At 32.8% G+C, this 19,375-nt stretch overlaps 1 protein-coding gene across 6 annotated transcripts in view; it reads right to left on the bottom strand.

Moving 5' to 3' along the window:
• The window catches only part of LOC127979075 (focal adhesion kinase 1), a 71,039-nt gene that overhangs the window by 27,933 nt on the left and 23,731 nt on the right, over positions 1–19,375 (bottom strand). For all 6 annotated transcript variants that reach the window (XM_052584192.1, XM_052584193.1, XM_052584187.1 and 3 more), the window contains 6 exons: positions 15,626–15,852; positions 10,098–10,264; positions 4,926–5,013; positions 4,754–4,833; positions 4,603–4,665; positions 2,910–2,964 (listed from right to left, as the gene is read on the bottom strand). In XM_052584192.1, coding sequence (XP_052440152.1) covers positions 2,910–2,964; positions 4,603–4,665; positions 4,754–4,833; positions 4,926–5,013; positions 10,098–10,264; positions 15,626–15,820 — 648 coding nt within the window. In that variant the 5' untranslated portion in view covers positions 15,821–15,852. The remainder of the gene's footprint in view (positions 1–2,909; positions 2,965–4,602; positions 4,666–4,753; positions 4,834–4,925; positions 5,014–10,097; positions 10,265–15,625; positions 15,853–19,375) is intronic.

Here is a 19,375-nt window from a genome sequence, read left to right as displayed (position 1 = left end):
TGCTATAAAGATCACTATTTTACTTCACTATATTAACCAGTATTTAATTATTTGTGTGTGTGTGTGTGTGTGTGTACTGCACTTTTTACAGTTCACATCTGTGTTATTATGGCTAATCAAAATAAAAAAAAGCTTAAAATGTTCATTACTTGAAATAAAATAAATATGAACTGAGATAAAATAAAATGTACAAAAACAAAAAAAGGATTTCTGACTTTTATAAAGTTTAACAATATAATGTACTTAAATAAAAAAAACTAATAAAAGTATATATTTAAAAAAATTACATATGAGGGTTATTATAGTTAAATAAATCTAAAACCATTAAAATATTTTCATTATTTGAAATAAAATACATTAAATTAAACAAAATAGTATATATAGAAACTCAAACATATTTTGTCAGCCAGTTGCCAAATACATATTTCTCACTTTTATTTAATACTAAAAATGAATGTATATATATATATATATATATATATATATATATATATATATATATTAGACGTATTCACAAATATAGAAAACTATAGTTAAAACTCAATGATAAAATTACAGAAAATCATTGATGTTAACATTTATAATACATTAATAGTATTGTCATGCCTAATAGTTATTAGAGATTCATAAATTATGAATAAACTAGATAATAACATGTTCTGATAAATCAGTTATGCATCAGATTTCAAGCAGTCTGTGCAAGTGCAAAAATGAGTATAAGCAGAAATAATAGTGATGCAAATACAAAACATTATGATGAAGTATGATCACAGAACTTAATAATCCAGAATCTAGTCGGTAATTAGAGCTGACAGGTTCATCACAACCATCAAATACAGCTGTCAATCAAATACGACGCGCTAGATTGATCAATCTCTGTCAGCTTTCTCTCTCTCTCTCCTCAAAACACACACACCTCACACTGCTGATGGATGGGACCAGCACTGAAAGGCATTCTGGGAAAACTAACAGCATTCCAGACACAGATACACACTGATCATATCAAACATGTGCGCGGTCATTTCAGACGGGCCGCCCATCCTTCCTGACAGGAAGTGCAGACCGTATCTGAGCTTAAATCTGCTGAGGAATCATGGGAAGGGTCTGATGGACCAAACCAGAGGGGAACAGAGACTCTGATGTGCCTCTTCTTTCCTTTTGGTATAAAATACCACTTTAAACCTAGTAATACTATTAATACTAAATATGCTAATAAGACAAAAATGTATTTACATTTTTATATACAGCTCCTTTTTAATTTCAAAATTTTTTTGTAGATTTGCTAGTTGCTTTTGTAATTTTTATTAATTTTTAAAATTATTTATAAATATGTTTTAATTTTATAAATATATATATTTTTATTTTCATTTTAATTAAATGTTTGTAATTTTCTTATGTGCTTTTATTTATTTTGTTAGTTAAATTCATTTGTATTTTTCTGTATAGTTTTTTAAATATATAATTATATTGTAATTGTTAAAAAACAATTTATTTAAAATAAATATGAGCAAAGACATCAAGAAAAGATTATGAAAATAAAATAAAAATATAATTAAAAGATGATAAAGATAAAAAATGTAAACAATTAAAACAACAATAAATTATTAAATAAATAAACTATGGCGTAGCCAACTCCTACTGTCTTTTTAATGAATAACAATTTAAAAAAAATATATAATAATTTTGAATATTAATCTCTGTCATCTATTATCTATTCAGTTTTTCTTTATTGATTTTAATGGAATATATCTGCCATCATTTTTGTGCCATAATGCCATTTACAAATCAGTACATTAGAATGATTTCTGAAGATCATGTGACACTGAGGACTCCAGTAATGATGCTGAAAATTCATATTTGATCACAGAAATAAATTACATTTGAACAGAAATTCACTTAGAAACCAGTTTCTTTAAAATTGTAAAAATATTTCACTGTTTTTACAGTATTTTTGCATAAATAAATCCAGCCTTGGTGAAAACAAGAGACTTCTTACACTTCTACTGCATGGAAAACAGCAGCTCATCAAAATGTTTCCTTTAATGCACCCGCAAAAAGAATCATGCAAGTTTTGAATGACTGAAGGATTTCCATGTTTGTGAGAGAACTATCTCTTTAATAAGCTCCCTGTGCGTTGAAAACAAACAGTTATTAAAATGATGACTCAGGGCTGGGTTTGATTTATGTGGTCAGTGACAGATGGCTGCGCTGTTAACTGAACCCTGTTTCTGACTCGATCAAAAGAGCTCTGCTCACACACTGATGCTGGAAACTCTCCAGAAGGACTTTTTCTAGGAAGCACACAGATATCAAATGCTATAACAGGCCTAAAAGAACTGCTCTCGAGCAACACAGCAATAAAGCTCCCGGCCGATGGGAACAGAGTGTGAGGCGGTGGAGGTTTGGGGGGTTTAACACCTCTGTCCCGACCCGTGCACACTCTTGAGGATGACCACAGGGTCAACGGACAAACAATTGAACATTAAAATGACAATTGAAAAATCTAAAAATAATGAATATATATGAATAAATATTTATACATCATTTAAAAAAATTATAAAAGCAAAAGAACATAAAGCTACAAAAAAATTTAATTAAAAAGGAAACCATGTAAAAAAAAATATATTAAATGCTACATATTAAATACTTTAAGAAATTACAAAAGCACATAACTAAATTACAAAAAAGAGAAAATAAATATTTACAAACAATAAAAACGAATTTGCACGAATCTGCATGGAGGAATTACAAGTGTATAACATTAAATACTGATATGCATCTTTGCGTTATTTGACTTCATGCAACTTTAATCCCAATTTTTCAATTCAAGACAGAGACATACTGGCTAAATACTGGCAAATGCACAAATTTTACAACCGATGTGTCTGCAGCAGAAAGCAACATCTCACCTTAACCGATTCCAACAAACTTTTGGGGAAGAACCGTCGTAGTCCAACGTCCTTTCTGCGAACAGAGAAAAACAGAGCGCAGCTGTGATGATGTCATCACACACTCACAGACGGCCAACAGACTGGATCTGAATCGAGACGTTTCCACAGAGAAGCAGTCCACCTGGTGAACTGATCTCATCTGATCTACAAACACATGCTGGATGACCAGTGGATCAACTTCTCCAAACTTCATGAAAACCTCACATTACTATCTCATGTCATCCTCTACTGCATTTTTAGAGACATGCTTCAAACACATCAACAAAATGCACGTAAATAATTCAGCTTTGTCATGGTAGTGCATTTCCAACCTCTCCTTTATGCATTAATTATGCATGTTTTGATGGGAACAGAATAAACTAAAATAAACGCTAGTATAGTAAAACCTGGAATTTTGTCTTTACATTTATACATTTTTACATTTTATTTTTTAAATTATTTATAGCAAACAAATTTGAGGCTTGGTTGCCAGGTTGTGAAAAGTCCCTCTTTCCATCATATTTTTCCCACACAGATTACAATAAAAGAAAACAAACTGTTATGATCTTACACAAATTCATTAGTTTCTACACTATTCTATTGTTCAGAGCAGGGGTTTTGTCAGTGACTAAAATTAAAATGATTTAATTTATGTTACTTATAAATGTTACAAATTAAAATAAAATATAGTTTAAGTGAAATAAAATATATAATTAAAGCTTTATTTTATTTAAAATCAAATGACTAAAATTACTCAAACTGAAATATATTCATAAAATCAAACTTTGTAGACATTAAAATAACTGAATACAGTATAATATATATACTTTGTACTTTTCCCTTCATAACATTATATTATTAACTATTGGTAAATTAAGCATAATATGATGCAGCAATGTTTACAATATAAAAATTATATAATATTACTTACATATTATTTTAAGATTATTTTAAGATATTTTATAAATCAATATTAAACATTAAATATATGGGAATTATGTTACATACATCCAACAGTTTCTGTATCTTAATTTCCTAATATGTTGTTTAGAGCAGGGTTATAATCAGTTGAAGAAAAAAAGTATATATAGATATAAACTTAAATAAAAATTTAATCTATAATTATTTAAGAAAAAAAACCCCACAAGAAATCACAAAAACTTGAACTACAATTAAAAAGAAAACAGAAAATCTAAAAATAAAACTTTATTTAATATATGATTAAAATCTGTGATGGTATTTGACTGCTAGTGAAATCAGAGGTGACCAGGTGATGATGTCATTCCCTGTCACTCAAATCAGAGTGGCTCTGTGATTGGTGCGCTCTCTCTGCCCTGTCCCGCCCCCTGAGGGGCCAGAGCGCTGCTGTGTGTCTGCAGGCGACTGATGGGATGACCTGGAACTAATGCACACGCGTGTGTGTGTGTGTGCGTGTGTGTCAGTCCCCGCTGAGATGAAGTGTGACTCTGTGTGTGTGTGTGTGTGTGTGTGTGTGTGCTGAGGACATGATGTTCAGGAGAAGTTCAGCTTTATTAGCAGTGATCTGTCAGACAGTATCCTGGCATCCTGAGATCTAACTGTGCCATTTTGACAATTAAACTCTATTCGATTATTAAATGTTCAGCATTATCTGTCAATATGAAGTGCATATCGTTCAGGAAAGAACACTTACTCTAGCAGTTCATAGTTGGATTTTTTATCCAGAGCGTTTCCTCTCATCTCTCTGTAGAATCTCCTGGAAAAGAGAAAAGCAGAAATGAACAGGATCCTCTCACAGTCTCGCTGCTGATAACGGGACGATGACTGATGAAGCATGAGCGCACCTGATCTCGAGACACCCCAGCTTCAGCGCGATCTCCTGGTCCACCTGATCCGCAGTCTCCAGCATGTAGCCATTCTTCACCTGCACACAGAAACATTCACACATTTGAGCTGCTGTGGACAGACGTGCATGCTAAATAACACACACACACAGACGAGTGCACCTTCACTCACCTGCTGATAAAAATAGTTGAGAGTGGGTTTGTCTTCAGTGAACTGCTTGAGGAAGCCCTTGGGCAGGTAACGGATCCTCAGCTCATACCTGAGGACAAAACATGATAAAGAACAGAGTCACGACTGGAGAAATCACCATGTGCCTTAACATCACACACACACACACACACACACACACTTACTGATAACAGAGTCAAGCTCATGAAGAAACCTCATCTTTCTCCACCAAATCAACAGAAAAACTAAGGAACTACACTGTGCTGAAAGAAATTGAAGCTCTGTTTTAGGACCACAAAGATTTTTAGTAGATGTTTGAATTTGAGTAATGATAACTGAGCACATTTCTAATAGAATAGAATAGAATAGAATAGAATAGAATAGAATAGAATAGAATAGAAAGGTGGTTGTTTTGTATTTCTGCAGCTCTGAGCCCAAGACAATAAAACATAACATTAACTCTAATTTCTTTTGAAGCAGTATAACAAAAACATAAAAATAACAACAACACTTAATTCTATCATATTTAGTTACTTTTATTCCTATATTTTGTTATATCACATTTTATATTTAACATATTTTATAGTTTTTTTTTTACTTAATTAGATTTAAACTATTGCTACGTTTAAAGTACAAGAGATGAAAGCCCTTTTTTTCAATAATTTGACTCTTGATCAGTTACTGTCACGCTTACGAAGGATGACAAAAACTGAAGGAGAAAAATAAAGAAAATCTAGAAAATGTGGAACATTAAACATTAAAAAGAGAGGTGTGTGTGTGTGTGTGTGTGTCACTCTCAAAGCCACACACACACACACGATCCCTACATAACTGAACCCCTCCAAACGATCAATACTGGAGTCATTGTGATTCCACACACACACACACACACACACACAGCTGATCACTGCTGCATCAGGAGGACACTCATCCATCACTGTCAGCTCAGAGTCACTGTTCTTTCCAGCGTGTGCTCCGATCTTTTCAGCAGCTTCTTCATTTGAAAGCTGAAACTCCAGAGGAAATGACCCTTCAGTGCTTTTCCTGACTTCCTGGACCTCGCTCAGGAAATGATCGAATCTCACTTCCTGAGCAGTTCACACACTTCTTTGAAAAAGCAGCTCTGCTGGGAAAAGTGCTTTCTCTGCTGCGTTCTTTACTTTCAGGCTCATAAAATTAAAACTGATCTAAAAACAGAAGAAGACTGAAAGCTGAATCAAATTAGACCAAATATCTAACACACAAACCATTGAGGTTGGGAAGCTACTATAAACAGAAAAAACTATTTCAAGCCAACACATATATAGAATATATGCTAAATACATGTTGTAAACAGTACAACATATACAGTCCGACATATTTTTAAATTCTAAATATATTTTGCTGAAACATTCAAATGCCAAATTTAATACATTTCCAATATTATAATGCATTTAGGGTTTTTGTAAAATGCATTTTTAAAAGAGATTTAAATCAAGTTAAGTCAAATACATTTGTATGGTGCTTTTCACAATACACAGTCTCTCAAAAAATCTTAACAGAAAATCGAACTGTTAAATTAATTAACTTAAAATGATATACTAAATATTATTATATATATATATATATATATATATATATATATATATATATATATATATATATATATATATATATATATATATATATATATATATATATATACACACAGATACAAAATATGATTAAATACAGTATAAACTAACTGAACTAAAAATCTATTTATATAATAAATATAAATATATTTTAATTAAAAACTGTTTTCACTTGAACAGTATAAAAAATATGTAAAAAAATTAATTATATATATATATATATATATATATATAAATTATAATTTAACATTTTATAAATAATTATTATTGAATTAATTATATTATTAAATAAAAATACATACATATACACACACACACACACACACACACACACACACACATACATACATTCATACATACATACATACATACATACATATACATCCATATACTGTTTGTGACGTGCAGCGCTGGGAATGATGGGTATTCCAGTAGTGTGAGGCGTTCTGCTGGCCTAATAATGAGGTCATTTTGTGAGCAGATGATTGGTTGTAGCTGGGGCACGATCAGTCATGTTTCTCTCTAGAGAAACTCCAAGCAGCGAGAGTCGTCTGCCTACAGCGAAAGAACTAGATCCTCTTCCAGCTTCATCTGAACATGAGCTCATCTGCCTTACAGCACAAACACAGCACACATGAGCTCCTAAAGAATGACATCAGCTCTGAGAGCGCGACGCTTCATCCTCAGACGAACGAAACAAACAGCCTTATCTGATCACAGCCTCTGAGATTCACAAACACTCACATCAGACCAACCAAGAGCACACATCACTCTCTGAACTAATGTCAGAATGAAAGAAGTTCGATTGTTGGGAAGGAATCTGACTGGGGTTTCCCAATGATTCACATGAGCTCTGAAGAGAGAGAAGAAAGTAGAGTAAGGAGAAAAGCTGAGTATTCAGGAATGATGATTTTTTAAAATGTTTTTGAAGTCTCATCTGCTCACTAAGGGTGAATTTATTTGATCAAAAATACAGTAAAATAGTGAAACATTGCTGTTTTCTGTGTGAATATACAGTAAAAAAAAATGACTCCAGTCTTCAGTGTCTTCAGAAATCATGATAATATACTGATTTGCGGCTCAAGAAACATTTCTGATTATCATCAATGTTGAAAAGAATTGTGCTACACAATATTTTTGTGGAACAGTGATACATTTTATTTCTCAGGATTCTCTTGATGAATAGAAAGCTCAAAAGAATAGAATTTAATTAAAATGTAAATATTTAGTAACATCATTAATGTATTTACTGTCACTTTTGATCATTTTAATGCAGCCTTGCTGAGTAAAAGTATTAATTTCTTTAAAAAAGAGAATAAGTCGCACTGACAACATTTGTTGAATAGTGGTGTGCATTAAAAGTGTAAATCTATCAGAAAAATTAGAAAAAGATTAAAAAGTTACAAGGCTGCTAAAATCACTGGATCTGACATGGTTTTTGACGTTTATGACATCAAAACATGGTAGCAAATGAATGGGTTAAGTTCAATAACAAAAAGCAATGTTTTTGAATAAACAGAAAACTCTGAAAGTCACACACATTATACACACATTTATTTGTTTCTCATTAGCAAAGACTATTGTGCATTGATGCATTAAGTGTTTCAGATCAATCCAGCACTAAAAAAAGTCACGTTTTATATCTGTCAGATGATTCTTCCTTCATAAACGGGCCATTCTTGACCAGAACACGACCAAGACAAACCCACTCTCAACTATTTTTATCAGCAGGTGAGTGAAGGTGCACTCATCCGTGTGTGTGTGTTATTTAGCATGCACGTCTGTCCACAGCAGCTCAAAAGCTTCCTTCATAAACGGGCCATTATTGACCAGAACACGCTGCAAAGCAAACCATTATGTATCTGTCAAGAGCCAGACTGAAGGTTTTATGCTGGTCTGGGCTTCAGGATGCAGAAAACCACCAGAAGTAAGTAAAAGTAATCAGAACAGATGTCTCTAAAGCTACAAGAGTTTGAGATAATCAAGTGTTTCTGACATAAAACGGTCTCCTCAAACAGCAGCGTGTGTACGAGGCAGTTAAAAGGCAGGATTTTAAATCACTCTGCACTGTGAGTGACAGAACAAAAGCTGCTGAGAGTGAATGAGCGCCGGTGAATGGCTTCCCTGACGGCTCCCCTGCTGCATTGTGGGTAGAGACGAGGTGACATAAAAATACCATCTGTGCGGGAATAACTCACAGACTCTGATAAAATAAGACACGCACACATGGACATGGACAAAGACAAGCCTAGCAGAAGAAACACTGATTTAGAGGTCGATGAATTCAAATACTCCTCCTGGTGCAATCATGCAATCACAAGAGCATCGCAATGCCCTCCTGTCTCTACAAAACCATTCATAAAGACAACCTTAAACAACCAACACAAGTAAATGATCACATACTCCCAACACGACCAGCTGATCCAGCTAAGACCAGGAAACCAGTTTAGGGTGGTCTATACTTTTTTATTATTATTCAGCATGGATAAAAATCAAAATCTATGTAATGCAAAGAAAATTTAATCATTTCCTTTTCCAAAGAATTACGTTTTACTGCATAGAAAATTGGGATGTAAAAATATTATTTATAAACTGACAATCATAATAATAAAGAGTTGCTAGAACTTCAATAAAGAGAAAATTGTGTCATTTCTGTAACAGTGTTGTTGTTGAAAATATTTTTAAAAAATCATATTAAAGTTATCAAGCTCAAATAAGCAGATTTTTCTAGCATAATAAGTTATGTATAATTATTAGATACAAGTAATAAATAACTACTAATCAATAAATAAGTTAACATTAAAATAATGACCTAAAATTGAAAAAATAATATATAAAGCTAAACAGAAATCATGATCAAATTTTAAAACAACAAATGTAAATATACATTACATTTTAAATAATTATTTTTTTTTATACAAAAACAAGACAAAAGCAAATGATTAAATTACTAAAACTTAAATTATTATTTTTTATTAATCTTAAAATAGTAACTTCATCATTTAATAATATAATATTAAAATAAAAAAATGTTAGTTCATATTATTTAATGTACCCCAGCTAACTTGAACTAAAAGAGAACAGTTATATTTTTATTAAGTTAGATTAACAAAGATTAATAAATATTGTAAGAAATGTATTGCTCATGTTTGATTAGTCATTTAAATAATTAAATAATAGCTAATGATACATTACTAAACTTTTACTATAAAAGTTAAACATAAAAAACTAAATGATAAAAAACAACAAACTGAAAGTGAAATAAATTATTATTAAAAGATAAAAAAAATACTACAAAATTAATAAAAATTACAACAGCACATTACGAAATTACTAAGATTTAAACTATAATATAAATATACTGAAAAAAATATATATATATTATCATTTCACAAAAAAATCTACAATACTGAAATAAAACTATTTTTAAATTCATGGTTAAGTAATATTTTAGAGCTTTATGGACCAGAGCCTGTCAAAGTGGTGTTTATTAGACGCAGTATTATATCTCCTCCTGTGTGTGTGAATGTTGATAGCGTGTGAAACGTGTGTGGATGATTACCTCCATTCGTCCTGTGGGCGGTTCTGCTCGTATCTCTCCCTCACGTGGGACACGCCCAGATCCGGGTGGAGCCAGTGGATGTCGCCCGACGGTACGTGAGTGAGACGAAGACCGAAACAAGCCACGTGTTTGACCTTGTGATTGTCCACGATCTTCTGAATGATTCCCTAGAGACACAAAACACACAGTTCAAGCTCATAAAAATCCCACAATGCACGGCATACTGAAATATATAAACTGATTTATAGAAGCATAAAAATCCTGCGGCTGTTATTCGATGATTAGAGAGTGTAATGGAGCCAACCTGGACCCAGCTCAACCTTCATGAGACCAAATATTCCCGTCACACACTAGAACTGCAGTGCAGTGCTGCATTTAATGCATATACTGTGCTACACACTCACACCATTCACACACACACTCCTGCTCAAGAGACCGGGCCAGTGAGATTTCTCTTTAAAGAAATCATCACTTTTATTCAACAAGTATGCGTGGAATTGATAAAAAGTGACAGTAAAGGTTCTAAAACTTACAAAATATTTCTATTTCAAATAAATGCTGTTCTTTTGAACTTTCTATTCATCAAAGGATCCTGGAAAATTACATTTATAAGTCACAACTGTTTTCAAATCAGCATTTTAGTATGATTTCTGAAGATCATGTGACACTGACGAATGGAGGAATGATGCTGAAAATACAGTTGCACGTCACAGGAATAAATGACATTTTATGATATATTTTAATTAAAAACAGGTATTTTAATTGTAATAAAATTTTACAATTTTACTGTATTTCTGATCAAATAAATGCAGCCTTGAAGAGCAGATGATACATTACATTACAAACCCCAAACTTTTCTGATTAATGGATAACGTTTTAATAAGTTGTCATAAAATAAGTTAAATAAATGATATTAATATTAGAGTTCCTGTTTTATTCCTGTCACATGACTTGACAGACAAAAATTATTACACATATTAATAATATTTAAAAACAAACCTATATTTTTTTCTTTATATCACACAAATGCATCAAAATGAAACCAAAGACATGTTCAGTTTTCATCACAGAGGAATTGCATGTTTAGCATATTTTAGAATAAAGATTGCAACATGCCACTGTCCCAGACATGACACAGGCCCAGATGACATCACTGCTGCTGAGGCGATGATTTAGGGGGGGGGGGGACTCTGAGGACACACACGCACACGCACACACACAGAGCGATTCTGGCAATGTGTTTGAATGTCATTCTGGTTACACACTAAATTTTACTGTAAATTCATATATTTTGTTTATTTTAAAAGCTCATGGTATAGATCACAAAATTTTACTTAAAATAGATATATAAATACAATACATAAAAAATAAATAAATGTAATTTAAATTTAAAATGGAACATTTATTACAATTACATTTGTTTTATTTCATAAAATTGAACTGAAATGTTATGACTGCTGTTGTTAACTGAAATTAAAATTATTAAAAATAATTCCAGCCATTCAAGACAAAGCTGAAGTAAAATAAAATGCAAATCTTACATATAAATAAAAAAATAAAATAAAATAAAATAAAATAAAAGTGAAAACCTTGGCAGCTAAGTGAAGAAAAACTTACATAAAAATAAATTAAATATATAAAAAATATGGTTTATAAAACTACATAAATATGTAGCTTATAAAACTATATAAAATATAAATCTATAAAAAAAACTAACCGATGAAAGATACTCAACATAACAAAATGACAAAATTAAGTTAAACTAAAATTGAAACAAAAACTGAAAATATAAACATTAAAAGATATTTCAAAAAATAAAAAAACTATACTAGTGTACAAATAATTCCAAAATAACACTTACTGATATACTTTACAAATGAGAGGCACTTCATCTCATTTATTTATTTATTTTCCTTTTTATTTATTTAGTATTACTATTATTTTGTACCACTTTGAACCTGGAAGGATAGCTAATGAAATGTTGGATCAGTGTGAAAACAACCTCACAGTATGTAACACCAGCATTAAAAACAATAGCAAAATAAAATAAAAATTATGAAATGGATATTTCTGACAAATATACACTGCCTTTTAATTTACCTTTAACTTCTGGTGCCTTTGTGCAGTCTTAACTAACTTAAAGAGAGAGGGATAGAAACACTAACACACCCAGACAGCGTCTCGCATCTCTCCCAGCTTCAGACGCTGGTCTGGCACCCTGGACAGTAAAGACTCTCCAGTGCTCTTCACAGACTAGATCACGCAATTCATCACGTCTAAAAACTCACGCTGGCACTCCAGCCAAAACACTGCATATTTATGATGGCATGTTCACACCGGGGTCCCCCAGGGCTCCGTCTGTGGCCCATTTTCATGCTAAAAGGACCGTCAGGGCAGTTCAGCATTGGGCTTTAACAGCAGGACACAACATATAAACAGAGCTGGAACCGTTGTCTACACGTGGCCTTCAGATTACCACTGTTGGTTTGGCAAACCCGTGATGTGCAGGAATAACAGAGCCGGATTCCCCGCTAGCACTGGGAGCGCTTTTCCAGCATTTATGTGTGCTTTCTGTAAGATCTAGGCCTTCAAAATCAATCACGTACCAGAAAAAGCAACTCATGAGCCGTAAACATCAACTCAACTGCAGTACTTCAGATTTCATTGACATGTGTTTAAAGAAATAGTAATACAAAATTAAAACGTACCAGCAAACTAATATTTTTGTAAGTGTAAATAAATATTTTTGGAGCATGTTTTACAAGAAAATACTATTTGTTCACTGTTTACTGTTAATTGCTATTTCTTTGTAAATAATTATGAAATTTACTTGCAATTTATGAGGGAATAAATTGTTTCCAGACGTTTTTTCAGTGCATGAAATTGAAATGAACATGCATTTTGTAATTGACTAAGCCTTTAAATATCCAGAGGATGTGAGCAAAGACGAGTTAAGATGGATGACAAGCTGTTTGCTATCGGCTGGTTAGTCTGAGACTGAAACAACAGCAAATCTCCCATTAGAGTAATTAAAGCGCTTCGTTTGGCAGAGTTTAATGAGTTAATCACTACGTAGTAGATATGCATCTCAAATTAACTTAACTATATGTTTGCATGCTTTACAGCTAAAAACTATAACTTAAACCTGAATTATGAAACACAGATATGGTTGATTTCAAGAGACTGTTTGCAAAAGCATTTCAATTAAAATTTATAATTTTAAAGCACTGCACTGTATTTCTTAGCATAATAAAAGCATATGTTTTAAATCAGAAACATCATAACTACATGCAAATAAATTAAAAAAACTAAACGTTAACAACCTTCACCGTCTTTTCTCTAAAATTACCTCCTACTCATTTATAAAAACAAAAGCATTCATTTCCTTTCTGAGCGAGCAGCAATTGCTCAGCACAGCATCATTAGCATCACAAATCATTTGCATGCAAATTGTCAATTAGAAGTTGCCATTCCTGCCTTGTTATTTTATATGTAGTTCTGAATGCTAATGCATTTGGTTTATATTAACATATTAATTTATTCATTAAGCAGATGCTCTTATCCAAAGTGGCTAACAAATAACGACAGCTAATAGGAAATATAAAAAAGTTTTTCCTTCTGTATTTCCTTCTGTGAGTCTTGATTCACTTAAAGTTTTATTACACTTACACTTTAAATCAAAACCATATGTTTCTCCATTCCACTGTCATATGAATGGACCACTTTCCTCAAGCCACTAAAGATTCCTCATTTGAATCTATGCCCGTCTGTATGAAGCTCAGGAGGAAGAAAATCCCTGCTGCTGGAAATCTGAACATCCGCGGTAAGCTTTTACAGATAAGAGACACGACTGACCCCGAGTCTGCATTAGAAAAACCCACTTCTGCTGCCATTAAAGCAGCCAAACAGTTTCTGAGCTTCAGTTCGGTTTGATTTGGACCTTATTCTAAGTACATTAAAGGCCAATTTCTCTCAAATATTGTTCACAGATCTGTCTAAATCTGTGTTCGTGAGCACTTCTCCTTTGCCGAGATAAAATTGTTAATGTTGGTGTTTGCAAGTGCAACTAAAGTTGATTTAAACATTAAATATACAACCCCAAATCAGAAAAAGTTGGGACAGTATGGAAAACACAAATAAAAAAAGAAAGTAGTGATTTCTAAATTTACTTTGATTTGTATTTCATTGCAGACAATATGAACACAAAATATTTCATGTTTTGTCTGGTCAACTTCATGTCATTTGTAAATATGCATCTTTTCCTGTCATTCAGGTGTAATTTTGTCCCATTCTTCCTGCAAACAAGTCTTAAGGTGGGCAACAGTACGGGGGTCTTCGTTGCCACACATTCTCTATTGGAGAAAGGTTGGGACTGCAGGCAGGCAATATTTTTTTTTAAGATGCAAATTATGCATCATCTAATTAAATATGCACTCATTTGCATGCCTTTCTAGAACAGGAATAAAAAGATTGGATAAAGTCGGTTTATTTTGTTGACATATGAGTCAGAGGTGATTATGGATCTCTCTTGTTATCATGGCATATATCAGAAAATACTACCAATAGACCGAAAAATACAATTTTCACCATGTTTTTAAGAATAAAATGCTGTAAAATCTGGCAAATGAATGGCATGCGAACGTTTAAAGGTAAAACTGCTTTATTCTATATTTATTTATTGCAATAATACTGTGATTTCTTTATTTAATACTTTTTATATTGTATATTGTTATATATTGTAAAAGTATGGTTTACGTAAGTGTCACTAAAGTGGAGATTTTAACATTAAAGATATGTAAACTGATTAAAATCTACAGATGCAAATAGATAAAGTGCAATAAAATAAACACTGGGAGTACTTGGATGTTTTCTGTCCACTAGTCTGAAATAAGTATGTATTATGAAAGCAAAATAGCCTATGATCTCAAAACTGCCCAGTGCTTTTGCCTGAAGCGCACTGCCTTAAAATGCACTGAATTATCATGCAGAAAAAACCCAAAACATGCTCCTGTTGAGTCCAATTGGTCATGCCTGAAGACAGATTGTGTTCAGATAGAGCGCTCGGTTATAAAGGCCTCAGAGGTCAGAGTGTAACATGAGAAATCACCAGAGAGCATCCGATCAAGAGCAACAGCGTGATTATCCTCCCTGTGAAACAATCACTTAACACAGATGCTGATCAATACAGCTGCTGCGTCCGTCTCCACAATCAATTCAGTTCCAGCAGGAGAAATTAAGCCTGTCAGTGAAAGCAATGCTTCAGATTTACATGTCTAAACACACACACAATGGAAACCTGACATTCGTGAACTCTGCTTCATCTGTTTGTCACCAAATACATCCTGCAACTAAAAATCAAGAGACTGTCTGTAAAGGGAAAAAGCACACTTATATATACAACTCTGGCTTAACTGTTTAAAAAACAAGCAACTAGACCTGCTCAGACCAGCAAAAAAAAAAAAGTCTCTTTTTTGTATTTCTAAGAGCCATAGATATCAATACACAACATCAGGACGCTGTTCTCTCACCCTGACGTCAGTGGCGTCTCCGTGCCGGATGTTGCTGGACCACGTGCTCTGCTCGCTGTTGTTCTCAAAGTGATGGAAGACCTTCAGGACTCTGTCCGGGGCCCCGGGGGCGCGCTCTGTCCCCGCGCTGAGACGAGCCTTGGCCCCGCCAAGCAGGGTGTGGTTGGAGTTGGGCTCCAGGTATGCCGTCGCCATGCCTTTACTGTGCGCTAGGTGTCTGTCATAGTCTGGACAGAAACAAGACGACGGGAAACTGGTTAGAGTCATTCTGCACAGGGCTGCACCATTAATAGAGTTAGTATAGAAAACACAGAGGCTGCAGTTCAAGTCGATAAATAAAGTACATCGTGTTTCAAACGTGCTTCCTGCATCTCAGAGTGAACAAAACTAAAGCATTAAGATGCGAAAATAAAAACTTGATGACAAAATTAAGACAGTGATTGATAAATATAATTATTGTAATATAAAGTAATATTTTATTATATTGTTTTTGCTAAAATATAAAAAAGTAACAATGTAACATAATTATTTATCATATTTTACAGTGAAATATTTGTAAGATTTCTTCTTAATTGGTTCAATTTGTCTGTTGATATAACTAAATAGTAAATAGTAATAATAATATAAATACAATTACAAAACTAATAATAAATGTATTATGTATTTTATTATTATTATTATTATTACTAAAACTATTATTATTTATTTTACTGCTAATACTATTATTATTTTTTTCATATTTATTTTTATTTATATTAATATTATTATATTTATTTTATTATTATTCATTATTTTATACTGATATATAAATCACACAAACTTAGCCCTACAAGTCAGGGTTATTATTGTTAACTAAAACTAAAACCATTAATTAAAACAAAATAAACATTAACTGAAATAAAAATAAAATTCAGCTAGTTGCCAAAGAAAATAAATTTTCATCAACTTGAAGTACTTATAGAAATAGAGCTAAAACGAACAAAAACTATCTGACAAAAACACTTTAACCTCATCTAAAATAAAAATTATAATAAAAACAGAAAATGTAAAAAATTACAACTATTTCAAACTAGTAATAAAAACTATAAAAGATTAATAATAGTCCTAAACAACACTGCTACAGATAAGCACAGCAAACATGAAAAAAAAAAAGTGTTTAATAATAAACTTTATTTCCAGACCCAGAGGGATCCATAGTACAATACAAAAACACATACATAGAAAAAAAAAAAAAAAAAAAAAAACACAATTAATAAATATACAAGAAGTAAAATTTAATTTGTTTCAATTTGCAATCACAATTTTTTATTAGAAAAAAATGCAAATGGATTTTTCCCCCAAATCAAGCATCACTATGTAGTCCTCAAAGTTAATTACACACAGACAGTAAAATGAACACTGTTTCCTAATGTCCTCTCGTCATTTCTAACACCTCTGACTGAATCTGAGGACATTTCTCGCTCGGTCTCGGTGTGTGAAGCAGCAGACGGTGAAATATAGCGAAGCAGCGTGAACTGTGCATTCAATTTCCTGATGAAATGAAGAGGCGTAATATATGAGCCGACGAAACACCAACGAAAACCAAACCATGGAGTAACAGACCAGGATCATTCATGCTCTCACACACCAGACGGAAGATGAAAGCTGGTTTTGGTGGTTGAAACCATCTTGACTAAACTGGTGGAGAGTTATGGGTTGGTTAAGCTGGTTAACACACATTAAACTCCACAGCACAGTCCAGATGCATGCTGGGAAGTACTGCGAATAACGGGACATTCCCATCAGCAGCATTCCTACAATCCCAGACGTGCACTTATCTGCCGCTTATCACCATCACAAACACGAGACACACCCGACACACAGATAAACAAACACACAAGAACAAATAAATACACACAGTTACACAACTCACTGTGTGTTTCCCGTTTTCAGTTAAACACAAAACTAATCTAATAAAAGACAAACCAGGAGTCCTTTCACACACACACACACACTCTTGCCTTTTTTACCAATCAATGCCTCCTTGCCGATAAAAACAGTGTTAGAGTAATGAGAAATGAATGAGAATCATCAGTGAGAAACGTGAATCACAAAACATCGGGACACATTACAGTAATGAGAACCGCATGAAAATACAGTCACACTGCAATAAAGCAATAATGGCTGTCATCATGGTTTGGGGAGTAAATAATAATAATAATAATAATAATCTTTATTTGAAATAGCGCCTTTGAAAGTACATTACAAAGCACAAAATATGAGCCAGACGTGTTCTTGACAGACACACACACACACACACACATCAAAGTGTTAGTGCATGAGCCGTTACACCCTCAGAGTCACGTATGACACACACACACTTACACTACCATTAATATTTTAAGGTTGGTAAGACTTTTAAATATCTCTTATGCTCACCAAGTTGCATTTATTTGATCAAAAATACAGTAAAAATATGAAATATTATTGCAATTTAAAATAACTCTTTTCTATGTGAATTTATGTTAAACTGTAATATACTCCGGTGATCAAAGCTGTATTTTCAGCATCATTCCTCACATGATTCTTCAGAAATCATTCTGATATGATGATTTACTGCCCAATAAATATTTCTGATTATCATCAATGTTGAAAACATTGCTGCTTCATATATTTTTGTGTAAAACGTGAAACATTTTATTTTCAGGATTCTTTGATGAACAGAAAATTCAGAAGAGCAGCATTTATTTGAAATAGTCATCTTTTGTAACATTATAAATGTCTTTCCTGTCACTTTTGATCAGTTTAATGCAGCCTTTCTGAAAAAAACTTTTAATTTCTTCCAAAAAAAAGCCTCAAACGTTGGATCAGCAGTGTAAACAGCGGTCTATCTGAAGCCAGATCGTAAGCTGTGAGCATCAGAGCGGCTCGTGGACTATCTGAGAGTAGAAACGGCCAGCAAACACACAGCACAGCAGACTCATACGACACACGTCCATCTCTGCTGTCGAGGAACATGAGGAGAGACGTGAAATCCTGATACACGTCTGTGTCTGCTACAGCTCTGGAATATCTGACACCACACACACACACACACACACGGCCGAGCCTCTTCCAGGTCCAGGTGTGTGGGGGGCGTGGCTTAAGACAGGACACACCCCTATGACATTTACACAGCAAATACTGGACCAAAGCTAGGACAAAGAGACTTCCAGGCTCTGCTTCAGAACCTAGTGCGCTTGTTTGCTGTATGCTGTCTACACAGGCAGCATCCTGACTGAAATGGAACCTTCTGAGTGAATTGGAACGCTCTACATACTGAAGGTAACAACATGAGAAGAGATGAGACACGAGACGTGATTTACAAATGAGTTGTATATGAGACGAACATTGCATTTTAACCCTAATAATGCATAAAAACAAATGGCACACACACACACACACAAAAAAAACTGGATACTTTTTTTATTTGATTTATCGATATCATTTACAGTAAACAAAATGCATTTAAAAAACTTAACTAATCCATAACCACAGAAGGCAATTACTAAAAGTCCTATTAAAAAAATAAAAATAAAATAATAATAATAATAATAATAATAATAATAATAATAATAATATATATATATATATATATATATATATATATATATATATATATATATATATATATATATTATTCTTATTTTTATTTATTTTTTTAAAGAGGACTTTTAGTAATTGCCTAAAATATAATATTTTTTTATTTTATTTTAATTTAAATTAAATAAA

Source organism: Carassius gibelio, chromosome B19 (genome assembly GCF_023724105.1).
Source record: "Carassius gibelio isolate Cgi1373 ecotype wild population from Czech Republic chromosome B19, carGib1.2-hapl.c, whole genome shotgun sequence".
Lineage (NCBI taxonomy): Eukaryota > Metazoa > Chordata > Actinopteri > Cypriniformes > Cyprinidae > Carassius > Carassius gibelio.
This window is presented reverse-complemented; position numbering and strand designations above follow the sequence as displayed.